Source organism: Mus pahari, chromosome 3 (genome assembly GCF_900095145.1).
Source record: "Mus pahari chromosome 3, PAHARI_EIJ_v1.1, whole genome shotgun sequence".
NCBI lineage: Eukaryota > Metazoa > Chordata > Mammalia > Rodentia > Muridae > Mus > Mus pahari.
The window spans coordinates 199,169-218,610 of NC_034592.1; the positions used below are offsets into that span (position 1 = coordinate 199,169).

Here is a 19,442-nt window from a genome sequence, read left to right on the forward strand (position 1 = left end):
TTTTTTTTTTTATAACTTTGTAGGAATGTTGATTTTCTTTTTTCCTTTTTTGTATCTTTAACAAATTTTTTATTAGATATTTTCTTTATTTACATTTCAAATGTTTTCCCCTTTCCTAGTTTCCCTTCCAAAAGCCCCTATCCTTCCCCCCTCCCCCTGCTCACCAACCCACCCACTCCTGCTTCCTGGCCCTGGCAGTCCCCTGTACTGAAAAGTATAACTTTCACAGTACCAAGGGCCTCTCCTCCCCTTTGATGACTGACTAGGCCATCCTCTGCTGTATATGCAGCTAGAGCCATGACTCCCACCATGTGTTTTCTTTGTTTGGTGGTTTAGTCCCAGGGAGCTCTGGAGATACTGGTTAGTTCATATTGTTGTTCCTCCTAGGGGGTTACAAACCCCTTCAGCTCCTTGGGTACTTTCTCTAGCTCCTTCATTGGGGACCCTGTGTTCAGTCCAATAGATGGCTGTGAGCATCCACTTCTGTATTTGTCAGGCATTGGCAAAGCCTCACAAGACACAGCTATAACAGGCTCCTGTCAGCAAGCTCTTGTTGGCATCCACCACAACAGTGTCTGGTTTTGGTGGTTGTTTATGGGATGGATTCCCAGGTGGGGCAGTCTCTGGATGGTCATTCCTTCTGTCTTTGCTTCACACTTTGTCTCTGTAACTCCTTCCATGGGTATTTTGTTCCCCCTTTTAAGAAGGATGTGTTTTGCAAATTGTATCTTGGGTATTCTGAGTTTCTAGACTAATATCCACTTATCAGAGAGTGCATGTCATGTGTGTTCTTCTATGATTGGGTTACCTCACTTAGGATGATATCTTCTAGATCCATCCATTTGTTTAAGAATTCCATGAATTCATTGTTTTTAATAGCTGAGTAGTACTCTATTGTGTAAATGTACCACATTTTCTGTATCCATTCCTCTGTTGAGGGACATTTGGGTTCTTTCCAGTTTCTGGCTATAATAAATAAGGCTGCTATGAACATAGTGGAGCATGTGTCCTTATTACATGTTGGAGCATCTTCTGGGTATATGCTCAGAAGAGGTATTGCTGAATCCTCTGGTACTACTATGTCCAATTTTCTGAGGAACCACCAAACAGATTTCCAGAGTGGTTATACCAGCTTACAATCCCACCAGCAATGGAGGAATGTTCCCCTTTCTCCACATCCTTGCCAGCATCTGCTGTCACCTGAGTTTTTTGATCTTAGCCATTCTGACACTTGAGAGATGGAATCTCAGGGTTGTTTTGATTTGTATTTCCCTGATGACTAAGGGTGTTGAACATTTTTTAAGTGCTTCTCAGCCATTAGTATCCCTCAGTTGAGAAATCTTTGTTTAGCCCTGTACCCCATTTTTAATAGGGTTATTTGGTTTTCTGGAGTCTAACTTCTTGAGTTCTTTGTATATATTGGATATTAGCCCTCTATTCAATTTAGGATTGGTAAAGATCTTTTCCCAATCTGTTGGTTGCTTTTTTGTCTTATTGACAGTGTTCTTTGCCTTACAGAAGCTTTGCAGTTTTATGAAGTCCCAGTTGTTAATTCTTGATCTTATAGTTCAAGCCGCTGGTGTTGTGTTCAGGAATTTTTCCCCTGTGCCCATATCTTTGAGGCTCTTCCCCGCCTTCTCCTCTATAAGTTTCAGTGTCTCTGGTTTTATGTGGGGACCCTTGATAATTCTAAAAGTTACCTCCAAGGAGAGGAATGAATGCGAATGCCATTGGAGCTACCCAAGAGGGTAACAAGACATGAGAGCAAATCAGAGAGCAGGAGAATAAAGCAGCGTTTGCAGCTAAGTATAAGAGACACGAGCTAGGAGCCAGTGCTTCCAGAGTTTAGTATGTATTGGTGGCATGATGAGTATGCAGTTCAAGCCACTACTTCACATAGTTTCATGATAACCTGGGGGCCACTGGGATTTCTCACAAGACTCTTGGTGCTGTCTGTGCTGTATTATATTTTTTTTATTTTCAAATTTGTATTATCTGTAAACATTAGATGATAAAATGGTGTTAGGCATGCTAGACATGTGCTGTGGCAATCACCTTTGAGAAAACATGGGGCCGCGTGGGGGAAGGTGGGAGTGACAATCCTCTCAAGCCCAGAGTTGGAGGATGAAAAGGACTTTCTGGTGTGGGCCTTGGGGGCTTCCTGAGCAGAGCTGCCGAGGCCAGGATTACTAATTCTTCAAGGATTGGCAGGCACTTAGGTCCTTGTGTCAGCAATAGGCTGGATCAGATCATGGAAAATACGGGACTGGCCCAGAGCCGAGCTGGGTTTGGAGCCAGGGTGTTGGGTGGTTGTCAGCTGATGGCCGGCCGTAAGAAGCCTGAGCCTCTTACTTGCGAGTTGCTAGGAGTTTCTGCTCTCTGCTTCTCTACAGCCCAAGTGAGAATAGCTGGCTCAAGTCCGTGCATGATGAGCTTTTATCCTGGGGTCGAGGAGCAAAAGCTTAGTGGTTTGTGGAGCGCTAAGCTTAGAATCTCTCTGCAAATTAACTATATTAGCATTGCTTACCTAGGACACCTGCACACACAGGTCTGTATCCATGCATTCTTGCATGACCTTGCCTTGAAATCCTAACCTAGTCTCTTGAGTTCATAATAAACTTTTTAAGCCCAGCTATCTAACCAGTTATTACTTAGTATAATTTGCATTTAGATTCTCACTAAATCCTTAGACAGAGGTAATCTCATGATTAAGTATTGGTTTGATAGTTCGATTTACAGGTGAGAATTAGAGGCTCCAAAGGCTATAGGAGTTTTCCATGAAATCATACAACAGTTAGTGTGTGGAAGGGTCAGGTTCTGCTGCATTGGTGCTACATTTGTGGTGTGGCTGCACGGGTATGGCTTCATTGGTGCTGCTGCATGAGTGCTGTAGTGTTGGCATTGCTGCATTAGTGGTGTGGTTACATTGGTGTGGCTGCATGGGGGCTGTAGTGTTACATTGCTGCATCAGTGCTATGGTTGCATTGGTGTGGCTACATGGGGGCTGTAGTGTTACATTGCTGCATTAGTGGTGTGGCTGCATTGGTGTGGCTGCATTGGTGCTGTAGCAGGTCTTGCTTGAGAGGGGATGACTGACTCCCAGCACGCTCTATTCCCCAACTTCTTGTTCATACTCGAGTGTAGCAGTGAGTGTGAATAGTCATGTTCTGTCTGTTAAGATTCTGTCCTACAAGTATGGACATCAGTGATTCCCAGACCTAGAGAGTATGACTTTAGAGTCACCTAACACATACGTCATTTTCTGATTCCGTGAGCTTAATACCTTATTTAATGTTAGTTATATTGGCAGGAGCTAGAGGTTCACTCATAAAGTATGAGAATAAAAGTATACAGAAATGAAATGTTAAAAATAGAGGAGAATACACAGAGTTTTAAAGGGACACAGGACCTATCTCCAGAATAAACAGGTGGAATGGGCCTTTAATGTCCTTAGGAAAAACTTACAATGTAAGGGAAATGCAGCTAAAGTAGAACACTTATATACCAGCAGCCACGTACCTGTAAACAGCTACTTTTCCTTTTCCAAATGCCCCTACAAGTAAATCTGGGGGAAAAAAAAAAAAAGACAAATCAAAATCCATGCATACGTTTTATAAAACCTGAAAGCCCAATTCAGAAATGCCCTCCCAATCTGAAACTTTTAAGCAAGGACATTAGACTACAAGTGGAAAATTCCATACCAGTCAACTTTGTCTCATGCACAAAATTATTAAAAATTTTGTATAAAATTACCTTCAGGCTGCATACATAAGGGATGTATAAAATGTAAATGAATTTTGAATTCATGCTCAGTTCCCCATCTCTAAGATCTCTGACTATGCATGCAAATGGTCCACAACCAGAAAAGAAAATAAGCAGAATCCTGAACACTTCTGGTCCTGAGCATTTCTGATAGACATGGCTCAGCTTATCTGCACACAGCTAACAGTCTGAAACAGTACATGGAAAGTTCTGGAGTGCTAACTGCAGACTGACAGCCATATAAACAGAGGAGGAATTCACACTGCTGTGGACTCTTGGGAAGGCTGTGGCACTTCAGTGTAATGACAGTGCGACATTTGAAAGAGTGGCTTTCAAATGCCTTCTCCCTGAAGGGCAGTGTGTGAGACATGCTTGGAAATCCACCGTGGCACTGTTTTCCCAACCTCTAGATTCAAGACAGATGATTCAAGAAAAGGAAAAAGGAAAATAATTTTCAAGCTGAGGACTGACAGAAAGTCTGGCCCATTACATACACTGTCTTATCTCTGTCTTACCGAGCCCCGGGAAGCAAGGATCATTGTCTGCAAGTGTGACATTCCGAGCATCAATCAGATAGCACCCTCCCTCTTTCCAGAGAGTATGCATAACGAGTTCCCATTCAGTAAAGTAATCCATGACCTTTTAAATAACTGAAGTATTAATCTGATGTTCTTCAGTTACAATAAAAATAATAGATAACACACAAACAAAACCAATATTCTATCAAATAATTATTTCCAGTGATTTCTTTCAGAAAGGAAATTTGAAAGGTTATCAGCCGAACAACTTACAGAGAAACTGAACATTAAGGCGACTAGATTATAAACTCATGATGTCACATAACCAGGTCAGAGGCGGATCTGAGTGACAGCAATAGGGAAACCCTGGACTCTTTGAGGGGCAGGAGCTGTCTCAGTGATTGCCCAGGTAGAGCAGCCTGTTCATCTCTAATTCACAGTGGTAACCCTTGGTGGAAACACAAGAAAACCAAGAAGGATGACCATCGTGTGGATACTTCATTCCTCCTTAGAATAAGGAACAAAATACTCATGAAAGGATATAGATACAGAGACAAAATTTAGAGCTAAGATGAAAGGATGGACTATCCAGAGACTACGCCATCCAGGAATCCATCCCATCATCAGCCACCAAACCCAGATACTAATACACATGCCAGCAAGATTCTGCTGAAGGGACCCTGATATAGCGGCCTCTTGTGAGGCTATGCCAGTGCCTGGCAAACACCAAAGTGGATGCTCACAGACAGCTATTAGATGGAACACAGGGTCCCCAATGGAGGAGCTAGAGAAAGTACCCAAGGAGCTGTAGGGGGCTGCAACCCTGTAGGTGGAACAACAATATGAACTAACCAGTACCCCCTGAGCTTGTGTCTCTAGCTGCATATGTAGCAGAAGATGGCCTAATCGGCCATCACTGGGAAGAGAGGCCCCTTGGTCTTGCAAACTTTATATGACCCAGCACAAGGGAAGGCCTAGGCCAAGTAGTGTGAATGGGTGGGTAGGAGAGCAGGGGCGGGGGGGTGGTGGTATAGGGAACTTATGGGATAGCATTTGAAATGTAAATAAAGAAAATAATAATAATAATAAAAATTCTAAAAAATGACATGGGCTAAATCTACAGTGCAGAGTGTAGACTTGGGAGAAGTAAGGGTCTGGAATGAAGCACACATTTTAAACTATAACTGGTTAAGTCTATTGAACGAGAAGGGTAAATATTTTTAAAAAGGAAGAAGGGGAAGCTTAAAAAAAAAAATGAGATTATAAGCCCTCACAGGGCAGAAATCTGTGTTTGCATAGGCAAAGACTTCATGCAATAGTGTGGGTTAAAATAAATGGAAAAGGAAATAAATCTTTGCTTCTGTGGTATCAGGCACAGAGCCAGATACAAAATTGAGGCCCACAACTTCCTGCTAAGTAAGAGTAAATACTTACATATCTATATATCCTCTACATACACATAAATATATGCATATATGTATATATATAATATATACATATATATATAATCCAGACACAAAGTAATTTTGCTGATGATCTATGGCTCTCTAACTATATAAATCTTCTCCCCACTCCCTTATAGATAACAGGTCTTACACCGTGAGGTGAGCTCATGCTTTTGTAAGAAATTCCTCAAAGGCAAATCCAAAAACAAACAAATGAAAAATGTTGCCCTTCTCCATATATACACATTAGCTGTTTTTGTTTTGTTTTGTTTTTCTGGAAGAAATAACTAGCAACTAAAATCAGTTCTTTCCACTCAATCAGAAAATGCTCTCCAAATGCTTCAGGCCTTTGTCAAGGACTCGCTGGCTAGAAATGTGGAATTTGTTTCCCTGTGGAGGAAAGATGAGTCCTCTTAAGGAAACAGAAAGGAGACATTAGAATAAATGCAGGGTCCAGAAAAGGTGACCCTAATAAAAGGTGATGTCACTGGGAATGAGCCCCGCTCATGTCCTTCACTGCAGTCCCCCAAACTGTCATGTTTAGTATATGTACAGCTGAATCGTGCACATTAATCATCTTGTTTGTTTGTGATTTTTCCAGATAGGATTTCTCTGTGCAGGCTCAGCTGTCCTGTAACTCACTCTGTAGACCAGGCTGATCTCAACCTCATAGATTCGCCATCTGTCTCCCTTTTTCAAATTTTAAAATGATTTTTTATAATAATTTAAATAACTCTTTGGTTTATTTTTAAATAAGGAGGAAGGGAATCACCCAAGTTGTCAAGGGAGCATTTGGGCTGCAGAGTCTGACATCCCAAGGAAGGAAATCTTAGAGATGAAAGTTTCTTCCAAAGACTGACTTCCTTTGGAGTGTGTGCTCAAGGTTTGGTCAGGCAGGGAGCATGCAACAAGGAGGGAGGACTTCCGAGAAGGGCTACTCAGGAGTGACAGAGAGGTGACAGTGCTCCACTAAATCTTCATCTAGGGTGCTCAGTCCTGCTGCACCTAGATGTCCTAGAGTGCTGTGGTACCAAAGAGGGGCCTCCCCTTCTCTGAGAAGGGGAGGAGGTAACAGGGGAAGGGATTTGTAAGGGTGGGATGGGGAGGAGAGGAGGGAGGGAAGGTAAGATCTGGATGTAAAGTGAATAAATAAACAAATTTCTGGGGAAAAAAAAGAATTTACAGAGTTATGGCCATCTCTATTTCAAGCTGTACTATGAAACTATCATAAGAAAAAATGCAGGGTATTGGCAAACAAAACAACAACAATGAAACCACAACTTCATTCAGGGTCACTTCCTAGAGAAGCCTCTGTCACTCATATACCTCAACTCCCTAAGCTCAGGCTCTCTTTCTCACCCAGAAGTAACCCCCCTTCTGGAAGCTTCTCTTTGTCCCTTCATCCTGAGAAACACACTAATCTGAAGAGTGCTGCAACAAAGGGCTTTAGACAGTTCCTTTTTATTTAGAACTCAAAAGGATTTTCTAGGCTGGGAATGGTTCAGTAGGCAAAGTGTTTGTTTGTTGTGCAAGCATGAGAGTCCACGTTCAGGACTGTAAAATCCAGGTGTGGGATGTGTCTATAGTGTCAGGGCTGGAGAGGACTTTTTTCTGAGGGCAGCTGGTCAGGTGGGCTAGCTGTATGCCTGTGCTCTAGGTTCAGTGAGAGACTCTGCTTTAAAACTAAGGTGAATAGTGATACAGGAAAACGCACATTGTCCATCTATGGCTGCCGATTTGCAACACAGGTGAGCATATGTGTGCATGCATGTGTCCAGCACACTTGCACACATACTAATTTAGAGTTGTTCTGGACGATGGGAGTTGTTATGAGAATATCCAACAAAACCTGGAGAGAGGGAGTTCAGTGGGTGTGTGCATGGGGACTTGGGTTCAAATCCCAGCACCCACATAAAAAGCCAGTTATGACTGCTTATGCCTTTAGCTCCAGCATTTGGGGGCAAAAATAGACTTCTAATTTAGCAGAAACAGTGAGCTTCTAACTCAGTAAGAAACACTGTCTAAAGGCAATAAGGCAGAGAGCAGTCACAGAGGGTTCCCAGCGTCCCATGCCAGCTTCTGAACAGCACACACTTCCCCCATACAAGAAATTTTAAAAAATAAATAAATGCCCTAAGAAAACCTAGATGCAAAGGTAGTAGTTGTCAGAAAAGACTAACACAGCTCAAGGGGTGACACCATAAAAATAGATAAACTAAAGAGAGCATGCAGGAATTCTCCGATTATAATTTTTGCAAATACATCAGAGCATGTTTGAAAGAAAAGGAGGAGCAGGGAAACCTTGCTACTGTGCTGCCCTGATCAAAGGTTAGCATTTCTCAAGCCTGCCAGAGTGTTTGACACCTAATAAAAAAGAACCGCCAGTGGCTATTGTTTATGCCTGGTCTGTTAAAAAACAAACTCATACAGGTTGATAAAAGCATGAACATACTCATAAAAAACTATAAGGGGAGAATTCACATAAAAATTTATAAATCAACAAATTATGGGAAGATATTTAACTTCACTAGTCATCAAAGGATTGCAAACAAGGGGAAGGATGAGAAGTTGTTTCTAGCCTTTTACTTTAGAAGGATGCGAGACAGGGCGTGGGACGGGACTAGTGGAGATACATGAGTTCCTGGGCCCGGTTTATGAGAGCGTATTTTTCTTGGAACATTGCTATTGTTTCTTTTCCAGATGGGTTCTCATATAGCTCAGGCTAGCTTCGAACTTGCTATGTAGCCAAGGATATTCTTAAATTCCAGATCCTCCCACCTCCAACTCCCAAGAGCTGAGATTTTATGTAAGCACCACCTTGCCCAGTTAACATCACACAGCCCACAGCTGGATTGTCTGGTCTGACTAAGAGACTCCATAGCTGTTTCCAGATTTTGGAAAGTCATAGTAAAAAATAGGTATACATAGGTGGTTACATATGTATATGATTGATTATTGGGGCAATTTTGATTTGCACGTGGCCTCTCCTTGAGTTCCCTCTAAAGCCTTGGGAGCCCTGTTTTAAACCCTGTGCTGTCTGTCAGTTGGCACATTGCTGGACTTGGAAGGTGACGATCTAGGCGTGCCAAATCCTGTTTTACATTCCTGCTGACTTCTCTAGACCCTTGGACAAACCTCCATTCACCCATGGCTGATGGAGCTTTTGAAGGCCCTGAAATAAGAAAGTAACCTGAAGAGTAGAATTTGTTGGGGTTGGATGAATGTGGTTTTATGGGTTTTCATATCTAACCCAAGCCACCTAACCTTGTACTATATCCTTTCTCATGCAGAGGTGTGTGTGTGTGTGTGTGTGTGTGTGTGTGTGTGTGTGTGTGTGTACTTCAGCATGGCTTTCCCAGCCTGTACATATGTGACCCTTGCTACTAACTCTTGATCCCTGTTTCGAGATTACTGTTACTCATACAACATAGACCTTCTTCTAGGCCCTGCCCATCACTCTTCCCAAAGTATGTAAAGACCAAAAGAAGCCATCAAGTGAAGGTCATTTCTGGAGACCCATCATGATCTTTTCCTCTACATAGTGAGGAAACTAAGAGAGATATAAGCCTTGACAGCTGTTACAGAGTTCTGGGTTAAAAACAGCAGTGTATGAGTCTGACAATAGAGAAATTTGGGGGGTAGCAGAAAACGAGCTCATGCCTGTGGGAAGCTGGCCTTAGAGGAGTCTCCTAAAGTTTGGCAACTATGTTAATCTAAAAATAGATGTCTCTCTTGCTATTTTATCACAGCATGCAAAATATTACTGAAAGGAAAGTTATGAGTTGAGGAAGAAATGTTCAAGAAAAAAAAAAAAAAAAACACGATTTTATCCCAGAAAGCAATAATGCTAACAATCTGTCTGAAATGCTTCCAAATGAACTCCGAAGAAAAAACAGTTATGAGACTGAGCAAAGGATTAGGTTTCAGCATTGTGATTTACAGAGGGTTTATTTTCCCTTTTAAAAAAAATCCCGCAAAAAAAAAAAAAAGAGCAGACTATGAAACACTGAGTGTGCCTTAAGAAAATAGTTTTCTACACATTATTAGCATCCTGTGGCTGCAAGGGCTATCCCTCCCCCTCTTTCTGCCGTCAGCATCACTGTAGTAATCGTCTCACTTGATCTTTGTTAGGAGCCACGCTGATGCACAGTGTGTGTGTGTGTGTGTGTGTGTGTGTGTGTGTGTGTGTGTGTGTGTGTGTTTGCGCATGTGTGCTGTCCAGCAGCTGTCAAAGATTCTGGAGAAAAGTTTTCTTCTTCAGGACTAGGGTCCTTTGTCAGTTTATAGGAAATGAGTTCACAGTCCCCAGAAAAGCCACAAGCTCCCAATATTCCCATATCCTGCCTGAGGGAAAATTCCTGTGATTAAAACATTATGGGGTTTTATATGCTTTCTAAGTATTGTGCACTGAAGTGTGTACTTTTTCAAAAGACATGAGAGTAAGAGGGGTGCTCCGGGTGGAGGAGAAGGGGCTCAGAAGGAGTGGGAGGGTGGTAGGAAAGACTGATGGGGGAGGGTACAACAGCAATACATTTTGTACATACCTAAGCCTTTTATTAAAATATATATACTAAATAGATCTCATGGTGTAAAAATTCTTCCTTAGGAAGCTCCTTAGGGTATGTCTGTACATAGGGTGTTAATTTAAAATGCTCTCATGTGGTAGGTTCTAATCCCATAGGCCTGGTATTGTAAGAGGAAACAGGACATGCACCCTCAACCATGAGACCACTTGATGGTCAGCACAAACCGAGGCAAGAGCTGAGGAAGGAGCCAACTCATCTTACTTTTGGACTTCTTCACAAGAGTAGGAGGAAATACATGGTTTTTGTCATTGTTTTGTTGTTGTTTTGTTTTCTAAGTTTTGGGGGGCAGTTGTAAAGATATGAATTACAGATTGAAGAGGAGTAGGGAGATGGACATTTTTCCCAGTGGCTCTATGCTCCAGGTACCTCACTCCTCAGCATCTCACTGAACATGTAGCACCAGCCATGCTTTCCAGAACACAGGCCAGTATCCAGCTCACTAAGGGGCTTCTTGAACACCGAGGTCAAGAACTGACAAGGTACTAAGAATGGAGTGCTTGCTCAGCACATATACGGCCATGCTTCCAACCCCAGCAAAACAGAGACAATACACTGCATAGACTAGGGCCCAGAGCAACAAAATTTATAGGTGGTTCTTGACTCTGTAATCACTCCTATATTAATAACAGTAATATTATCCCATCCTCTATAGCACACGATTAAGGGAAGGCAAACTGTGGGCACTCTGCAGCTTTCATGAATAGAAAGAAGAGAGGCTCTGAGCATCCCCAAATGAGGTCCACCTACTTCCCAATTGCATCTAAGGCCTGGCCAGATTCCAGCCCTTCTGTTCATTCACTGTCTTGTAAAAATCTCTTAGGGTTAATTAATAGATTTAGATAATATTCACTAACATCATAGGAAAATACCACTAAAATATAAATATCACATGGAAAAATATTCCATTAACAATGCAAATAGAAAGGGCCCAAGAAGACTTTCCTGGTTACTTTTTTTCAAATGGGCCATTTCAGAGTGAGGCTGAGCTCAGCACAGTGCTAGCTGCACCATGATGAGGACCTGAGTGCACATCCCCAGCACCAGTGTAAAACCCAAGGTGGTAATGTGTACCGAGCAGTCCAGCTGCATTGCAAGGTCTTACAAATAAATGAGAATTATGATACAAGACACCAGTGTCAAACTCTAGCCTCCACATATATGTACAAGCACATACATACTCACACACTTAGAAACACACACATTCTTCTACAAATACATTCACACACATACATACACACTCACACACACTCACATACACACACACTCACATAAACACTAACATACACCCATACACACACTCACATACAATACATACTCACACACACTTACATACAAACATACACACCACACACACACACTTACATATAAGCACACACATTCTCATACAAACACACACATTCACACATATATACACACTCACATGCACTCACATAAACACATAAATACTCACACTCATACACACACACTCACATTCACACACACTCACACATATACACACACTCACATAATCTCATATATACACATATACAGTAACACATTCTCATACAAATGCATACACACTTGCTTACATACACACACACTCACACACTTTCATACACACCATACACACTCACATACACATTCATACACTTACACACACTTACATACAAATACCCATTCTCACACAAACATACATACGTATTCTCATATAAATACACACACATACACATATTCTCACAGGAAAACACACACACACACACATACACACACACACACACACACACACACACACGGACTCTCTGGTAGGAAGCTCTATACAGTGATTATCTGAGTCGTTATTTTAGAACACAGAACCGAATTTGAAGGCAAGAGCTCATATCTCATCCTTGAAACTGAGCACCATCTTGCCACTTCCACTTGACTGGAAGAGTTGAGAAACGGCTAGTCACAAGAATCTTATTAGAGTTTTCAAACCACCTCCAGATCAATCTTGAACGGTGAGGGTTGGGATAGATAACGGTTTTTATGGTTAGATAAACCGAGGTTAACATATGCCATGACAGTGCTCCATGATGGTGAAAAAGGAAGTACGTGGGCTCCTGGCATCAGGTGTGCTACTCATCACATCACTGGTGTGATGGCTCAGCCTTGACCTTGAATGGGATGAGAAGTGGCTGGCCTCCTGCAAGGCGCACTTCCATGTATGTCTTTGAGGTCATTCCCAGAGATGACTAGACTCTGATTTTATCAATATTTGATCCACTGATGGATTCAAAATTGGAACAGAGATTGAGAGAAAGGGGCACTGTGGGGATGGGGCCTGGTTGGAGGAGTAGATCCTTGGTGGAGGCATCTTCCCATGGCCCTACCTGGTACTGTCCTGCTCTGTTTTCTGCCTAATCTGGTGTGATGAGATCCTTCCATCTCTCCCACCATGATGGACCAAAACTACCAGGAGAGAGAGCCAAACAATTATATCTTACTTTAAGTTATTTTGTATTTCATCATGGATGCTAAAAACTTAACACGGCTGCTACAGCAGCTTGAACAACTAACACCTATGTGTCTGGCTGTGCTAAAGCTACGAGGAAAGGCCAAAGCTGCTGAAAATCAACTTCCACTTTAAGCAGAACCCACAGGAGAGAAGTACCAAAATTCATCTTCATCATCTCTACTTATGCGTCCATGCTCATTCTACGCAGAGGTAAAATGGCTCACTAAGTTCCAGTAGAGGTAGAAACCAGTGGTGAGTTACAGAGAGACGGGGCCCAGGGTTCATAGGCAGATGTGTGCCTGTGAGGTAGTTGGTGCCTTGGTTATGTGTTCATAGAATCCATCTAGACAAAAACTCATGTATTCACCTACTATCTGCCTGATTTCTTTTGTATCTGCCAGTGGTTTGAATACCAAGACTCCAAACTAACCAAAATAATATTCATCCCTGAGTTTTAAGAAGGACATTTATCAAATAATAACATGCTGGTAAAGTTTTCATCTGAGATGTGTGTTTCCAGGGCATTTCAAGAGTCAGGGATGGCTTCCTGAGGAAGTGACATTTGACCTGCGTTTCAAAGAGGAGAGTGCAAACATGGAAAAATGACCAGGGTGTACAAAGGCTTTGAAACAGAAGGGGTGCATAAAAATAAAGACATTAAGGCAGTACTCACTTGCATATTAGTAACAATAAGATTACTAATAGTAATCTATTAGTAACTTTAGATTACTTATAGAAAGACTAGACAATAAGAGGAAAGAAATAACCTGGGATCCTAAGCATGGTCATGCTTAGACTTGTTCTAGTTCTTCCACATGCCACTCTTACCCCTAACCTGCTTCAAGAAAGCCATAGCACGGCATCAGGAATTTATGTCTTTACAAGCAAGATCAAGTTTAAATTGCATCCCATTTTACCTAGTGATTCCATGGCTTTCAGAAAACAAAGCCAGTATGCACTATGATACTTGAAAAGAAATTAGGTAAAATTTAAATGACTAAATAGCACCTTATACAGAAATGTAATAGTCATTCAATTTAGTTTCTTTCATTGGACATGGGAATGCCACAGTTTTACTTCTACCAAGTTGGATGTTATTTAAATATGCTGTGAAATAGACTTCGGAGTAAATTGTTGGTATTTTTACCTCAGCATCAGACTCGGGTATGAGGAAGATTAGTGATAATAGGTTTGGATGGAAGGCGTACTGTTTCAGTGTGGCTTGGGGCAGGATAAAGGCAACCACAGCTCCTGTCCCTCAGGAGCCACCCTCCTTGGTTGTTGAGAATGGGCCTCTCCCTGGAACCAGGAGCTCACCAGTAAGCCCCAGGAGTCATCCTGTTTCTACCTACCCAGTGCTGGAATTACAAGTGTGTCCCACTGTGCCCATTTTCTGTTTGTTTTTGTTTTACATGCGTTCTGGGAATCAAACTCAGGTCCTCATGCTTGCATAGCAAACACCTTTTGGACTGAGTCACCACTCCAGGCTTACTTGATATATGTATATCTTAATAAGAATATGACTGTAATATCTATTGAGATATCTACGTGCACAGTGACTTCTACACCATCTCCTGAAGAATGGGAGCCTGGATTGTCTTAACAAGATGTCACAAAAATGAGAAGTTAGAATATTTGTAAACAGCTGGACCAGAGAAGGAAGTTATGTTGGGTTCATTTCAGCTGCATCTAGGGCAATTGTATAATTCTTGTCACCTGAGAGTCACTAAAGTTCAAAATCAATCGTGGTAGAAAAAATTCACAGGGTGGAAATTGGTACATGTTACAAATATGGGCTTGTTTGTTTGTTTGCTTTTTTTGCTCCTGGAAAATAGTTGCAAAACATTTGCAAACACACCTGTAAATGTAAGAGCATATTTTAAGTTTAAGGTTATAGAAAATACATATGCAAATGTCTTATCCTGTTTACTATAAAGACTGAGGCTATATTCAAGTATTAAGCACTTTGTATTTCTCCTTATCTTCCTAACACAGCATTAATTATTTAACATATTACTCAAGGCCTTTAAACATATATTCCCCAGCTCTCTCAACTTTCTTTCCCTCCATTCATGCCCCTATCAGTTTGGGCCAAACTGGTCTAAAAGTAAAAAGAAGAGAGCACTTCATTTTGTTTATATCAAGTTTCTTTCTTAGCATGATTTGACAACACAAAATGGTGTGTCTTTAATTTTTTTCTATATATGCTAACAATAACAAATTAGGTAATGCTTTTATTATGTTAAAAGAAACAGTTAACATTCACTACGTGTGCCAAGATCCTTTTTTTAAAAAGTCTGTGCCTTTCAGACCTAGAAATGTGTGAGTTCTTCATCTTCACTGAAGAGTCACTCAGAGAATTAGTTCACACAATCTAACCTTGGTTAAATGAAGGCTTCTCAAAAGTAGGAAATTATTTTTGTCACATGATGGCTATAACATATTGAAGATATATGACCCATTGCTGGGGCATCATCTGTGCCTTCTCCTTCCATTCACTCTTTCAATATGTCTACACCAGAGGGTCATCTTTATTGTTGTTGTCATGGTAAGAACCCTTGACATGCATCACTGGGTTCTTTTGGGTTGCTTCTTCATATAATTGTTTATGATAACCTACTTCTTGGGACCTTGTTTAACTTAATTCTCCCATAGAGAGTCTTTGGTCATCTCAGTAGGACTGGTGTGTGTGTTTATGTGTGTGTGTGTGTGTGTATGTGTATGTGTGCACGTGCATGCACGCATGTGTGCACAGGTGAGTGTGCATCCTCAGAGGTCATCCTTTAGCAGTTGTCCACCTTGGTTTGTCTCTCATTGCTTTGGGAATAGTCAGTTAGGCTAAGCTGGTTGCCATGGAATTCCAGGTATCTACATTTCTCCACATCCCCACTTCTGAGATTGGAGACAAATGCCACCATGTAGGCCCTTTTGTTGAGTGTTCTAGAAAATCAAATTTAGGTCCTTAGGCTTATAGAACAAGTTCTTATGACTGACCTTTCTCCCAGATGCCCTCCCTGAAATTCCTCCCTACTCAACCTTCTTAAAGGTTGTCTCCTATTCTGCCTTGTAGCAAAGCCAACTAGAGGTGCTTTGTCTCTGTGATTATGGTATTCCTTAAAGGCATAGATTATATTTACAGTGTCACTATTTCATTTATGACTAATATTAGTAAAGATGCTAGCTACTTTATGCATATTATCTAACTTAACCCCAGATCAGGTATTATGTCAGTTTTACTAATGAAGGAACTGAGGCTCCTGAGCACTATCACTTGTCAAGGTCCCACTGCAGCCATTGTCACCTTCAGAAATAGAACTAAGGCCCAAAGAGCTGAATCATTGTTTAATTCAGTGCTGTATCCTTTTCATCTAGAACAGCGCTAGGTATGTGGAAGGCACTTTGTACATATTTGTTGAATAATTGAATAATTGCACTCCTTAAAATATATCTCTTCGATGTCACATGATCAATATTCTTCTATCATTTTTAAGAATAAAGAAAATTAGTAGCTGTTTGAGAATTAGCTGAGCAATGTTTATATTGGCTGAATATCTGTGAATAAGGAATAAAGTGAAGAAGTCCTGACTCCAAGTTTGGCTATGTGATAAAATATGAAATTTGCTGATTTGAACTAATATTGATGGTTTGGAGTAGATAGAGTATGTGAAAGGGATCGCTTCAGACAGAGGGTAGGGGTGGGGCAGCCTAATTACATTACAGCATCAGCGCATTCCAAAGTTTATCTTGGCATTCTAGTAGCCATGTGAACACTTGGTGTCCAGATTTTGATTGCCAAATGTCACTCCTAAAGAAAAATGAGAGGAAAGAACCATGGCTTCTTAAAGAAAGGTCGGCTGAAAACACAGCAAACAACTACAACAGCAAAACCAGCAAACAAACAAACCAAACCCACGGAATCCTGGAGTAACGTGAGATGTTTTGGGGTATGGAAATACTTATAGAAAGATTGGCAATATCAAAATGTCAGTGAAACCTATGAGAAGGGTTTTCCAGTCACTCAAGGTGGGACATATTTGACAACATAAATAGACATAGGAATGGAATATGACACAAAAATAAATATCTATGATTCCATATTAATATATATACATATATACATATATATGGTTGTATGTTTCCTACATTAGAGTTACAGTCAATGAATTTAGATATAGAATGAATTTAGATACATCAGTTTGTCAGTAATAATCTGTAGACAAGGCTCATTTATGGATACTAAGATCAGTGAAAAAGTGTAGGAGATAGAAATTTCCATAGTCAGTATTTTTTATAAATACTCACTATAACAGAAAACAAATCTTTCTAGCTGGGAAACTTGGAAGACAGTCCCTGATGCAAGTAAAGCATGTCTGAGAAGGCATCAGACTGGATGACAGCAGGCATCACACTCCCTGGACAGAATGCATCCGGCAGGGTCTGGGACCACTGGGTGCTATTCTTGTCAAATACATGACCTCAGCCTAATTCTAGTTAAACACCGAGACAAAGCTAAGTTGCATGTTCTTCAAAATGTCTGGTCAATGCTCTTCAGTGTGTCCAGGCTGTGACAGTAAATGAGAAGACAAGGGAGTGTGAGCAGCTGAAGTAAGAGAACCCGACAAAAGTCACTGCTGAATCCTTGGTTGGATGCAGAGTGGGACAAATGGATGTAAGAACCAAAAATAGTTAAGTGCCATTAAATCTCTAACAAATCTACTTATTAGTTGATGGCTATTGAGGTATAGTTATACAGGGTACTACTCACAGAGGACTCTAAGTAAAAGGACCATGAGCTATGAGCATCTTCATAACTTCCCTGGGAATCTAAAATTATCCCCAAACTAAGACAAAGGTTTTTTACATATAATTTCACCTAATCATTTTTTTATTATTAAGTCAAATCCTCAGTGATTGCAGAATATTATGGACACACATGGGAGGCAGTGTCTAGCTCTCTGTTATAAGCACAGATGCTGTGGGCCATACCTTTGGAGTAGCAACTCACTCACATGTTTTACTTGTAGACAGTGAAAACATGGCTCAGAGATGCCCAGCTATCAAGCCCCACAGGGTAACCCGGCTTAGAAACTGAAGCTGTTACCTCTCTATTCCTTTTGGCTTGACTCAAACTGAAGATCTTGTCCAGTTGAACTCATTCAATTCTAGTTAAACTCATGGGTTATGCTCACAAAGAAGAGCGATATTGTAATTCCTAATGTGTTACATGGGCAACATGCCTCAGGGACAGTCTCGTATTTGCTTTGCTTATGTGCTTTAGAAGCACCATGAGTGGAAAAAAAAAAGAACTCTCATGACAAGATTTGAATGCAGTTCATTTAAACTTCAAGCCAGCGGCTCCAAGGTCCTTAAGGTTTAGGGAAGATACACTGTTCCCTTTGACTCAATCCTCCCCTTTACTTCCCCTGTGCAGAGGTTGGCCTAGCTTGTTTGCATTGCCCCCTTCCCTCCTCCCTTCCTCCCTCTCTCCCTCAGCACTCACTAAAACAGATGGGTCATTTTATTTCATTGAGTGTAATTGTCTGAAATGGCTCCATGGTATAATCACCGTATATTAGGAGCCTGAACAAGACAATGATAGTCTTGGCCCTCAGCCCGTGTTTTCTCCAGTTTTTATTGCTTGTGAGATTTGTGTTCCTCAGCACAGCCTGTCTTTCCCTCCTCCATCCTCCGATGCCTGGGCTATGTGTTTGGCAGGCTGTGTTGCTATGTAATCCTGGTTAACATGATTAGACAAGATCATTGGATTTTGGGATTCCCAACTATCACAGCTGTTTCTTCTCTGGCGTGTTTTCACTCAATTAATGTACACAGGATCCTCTGGTCAGCCTTTGGCTTCCAGTGAGTACCCAGGGAAAAAGTTAAACACATTTCCATTTTGGTTTTCAGATGAAAATGTCTGTGGTTCCTATTTATATGTGCCAGTGACAACACATTTTACACACACAATGTCTAAGACATGTGGTTTGGATACCATAAACATGAGTGAAAAATCTCACGTTATTCTTATAAACTAGTATCTATAGTTTTATAAGTGGTCCCTCATGTGGTCTTTTATAAAGACCCCTCATGTGGTCTTTTCTCCACTAGCCTGTATTGATATCTGAGTTATTTTTCAGAGTCATGTTTTCTTACTCTCTGCCACTCCTCTGTATTACATCAGAATGTCTCATGCCTACAATCAGTCTGCTTTTCATTTTCACAATTTAGAAGTTTCTTTCTCTCAATTTCCATTGTCCTCATAGAAGATGAGGTCTACTTGGGTTGTAATTTCATATTTGAATGGCTAAGGGACTGGGAAATGTGTGCATTGCTCATCTCTGCTAGCCAGCAAGGCATGGACAGCCCTGAGGGAAGCCCCTGACACCTCATCTCCCACCCAGGGGTGGCAGTGAGGTGGGGTGAGGAGTGGATTGCATCATCACAGGGAATAGCAATCCACAGGATATTGGGGGAACTTTCTGCTGGGGTCTTACTAACCAGAGGGCTCACAGTAGCTACAACCTGACTCCTACTTCTGTTTGGGATGAAGGAGGCAAACATCCCCATAGGTTAAGCTAGAGAAGTTTGTTTATTCAATCAAAAGAAAAAAACAGACCTTAGCATGCAAAGGAAAAAGTGGACCTCGAAAATACATACT

At 41.2% G+C, this 19,442-nt stretch overlaps 1 protein-coding gene across 2 annotated transcripts in view; it reads right to left on the reverse strand.

Moving 5' to 3' along the window:
* The window catches only part of Itga8 (integrin subunit alpha 8), a 182,371-nt gene that overhangs the window by 90,031 nt on the left and 72,898 nt on the right, over window positions 1-19,442 (reverse strand). For both annotated transcript variants that reach the window (XM_021192601.2, XM_029536874.1), the window contains exon 14: window positions 3,520-3,565. In XM_021192601.2, the coding sequence (XP_021048260.1) occupies window positions 3,520-3,565 (46 nt within the window). The remainder of the gene's footprint in view (window positions 1-3,519; window positions 3,566-19,442) is intronic.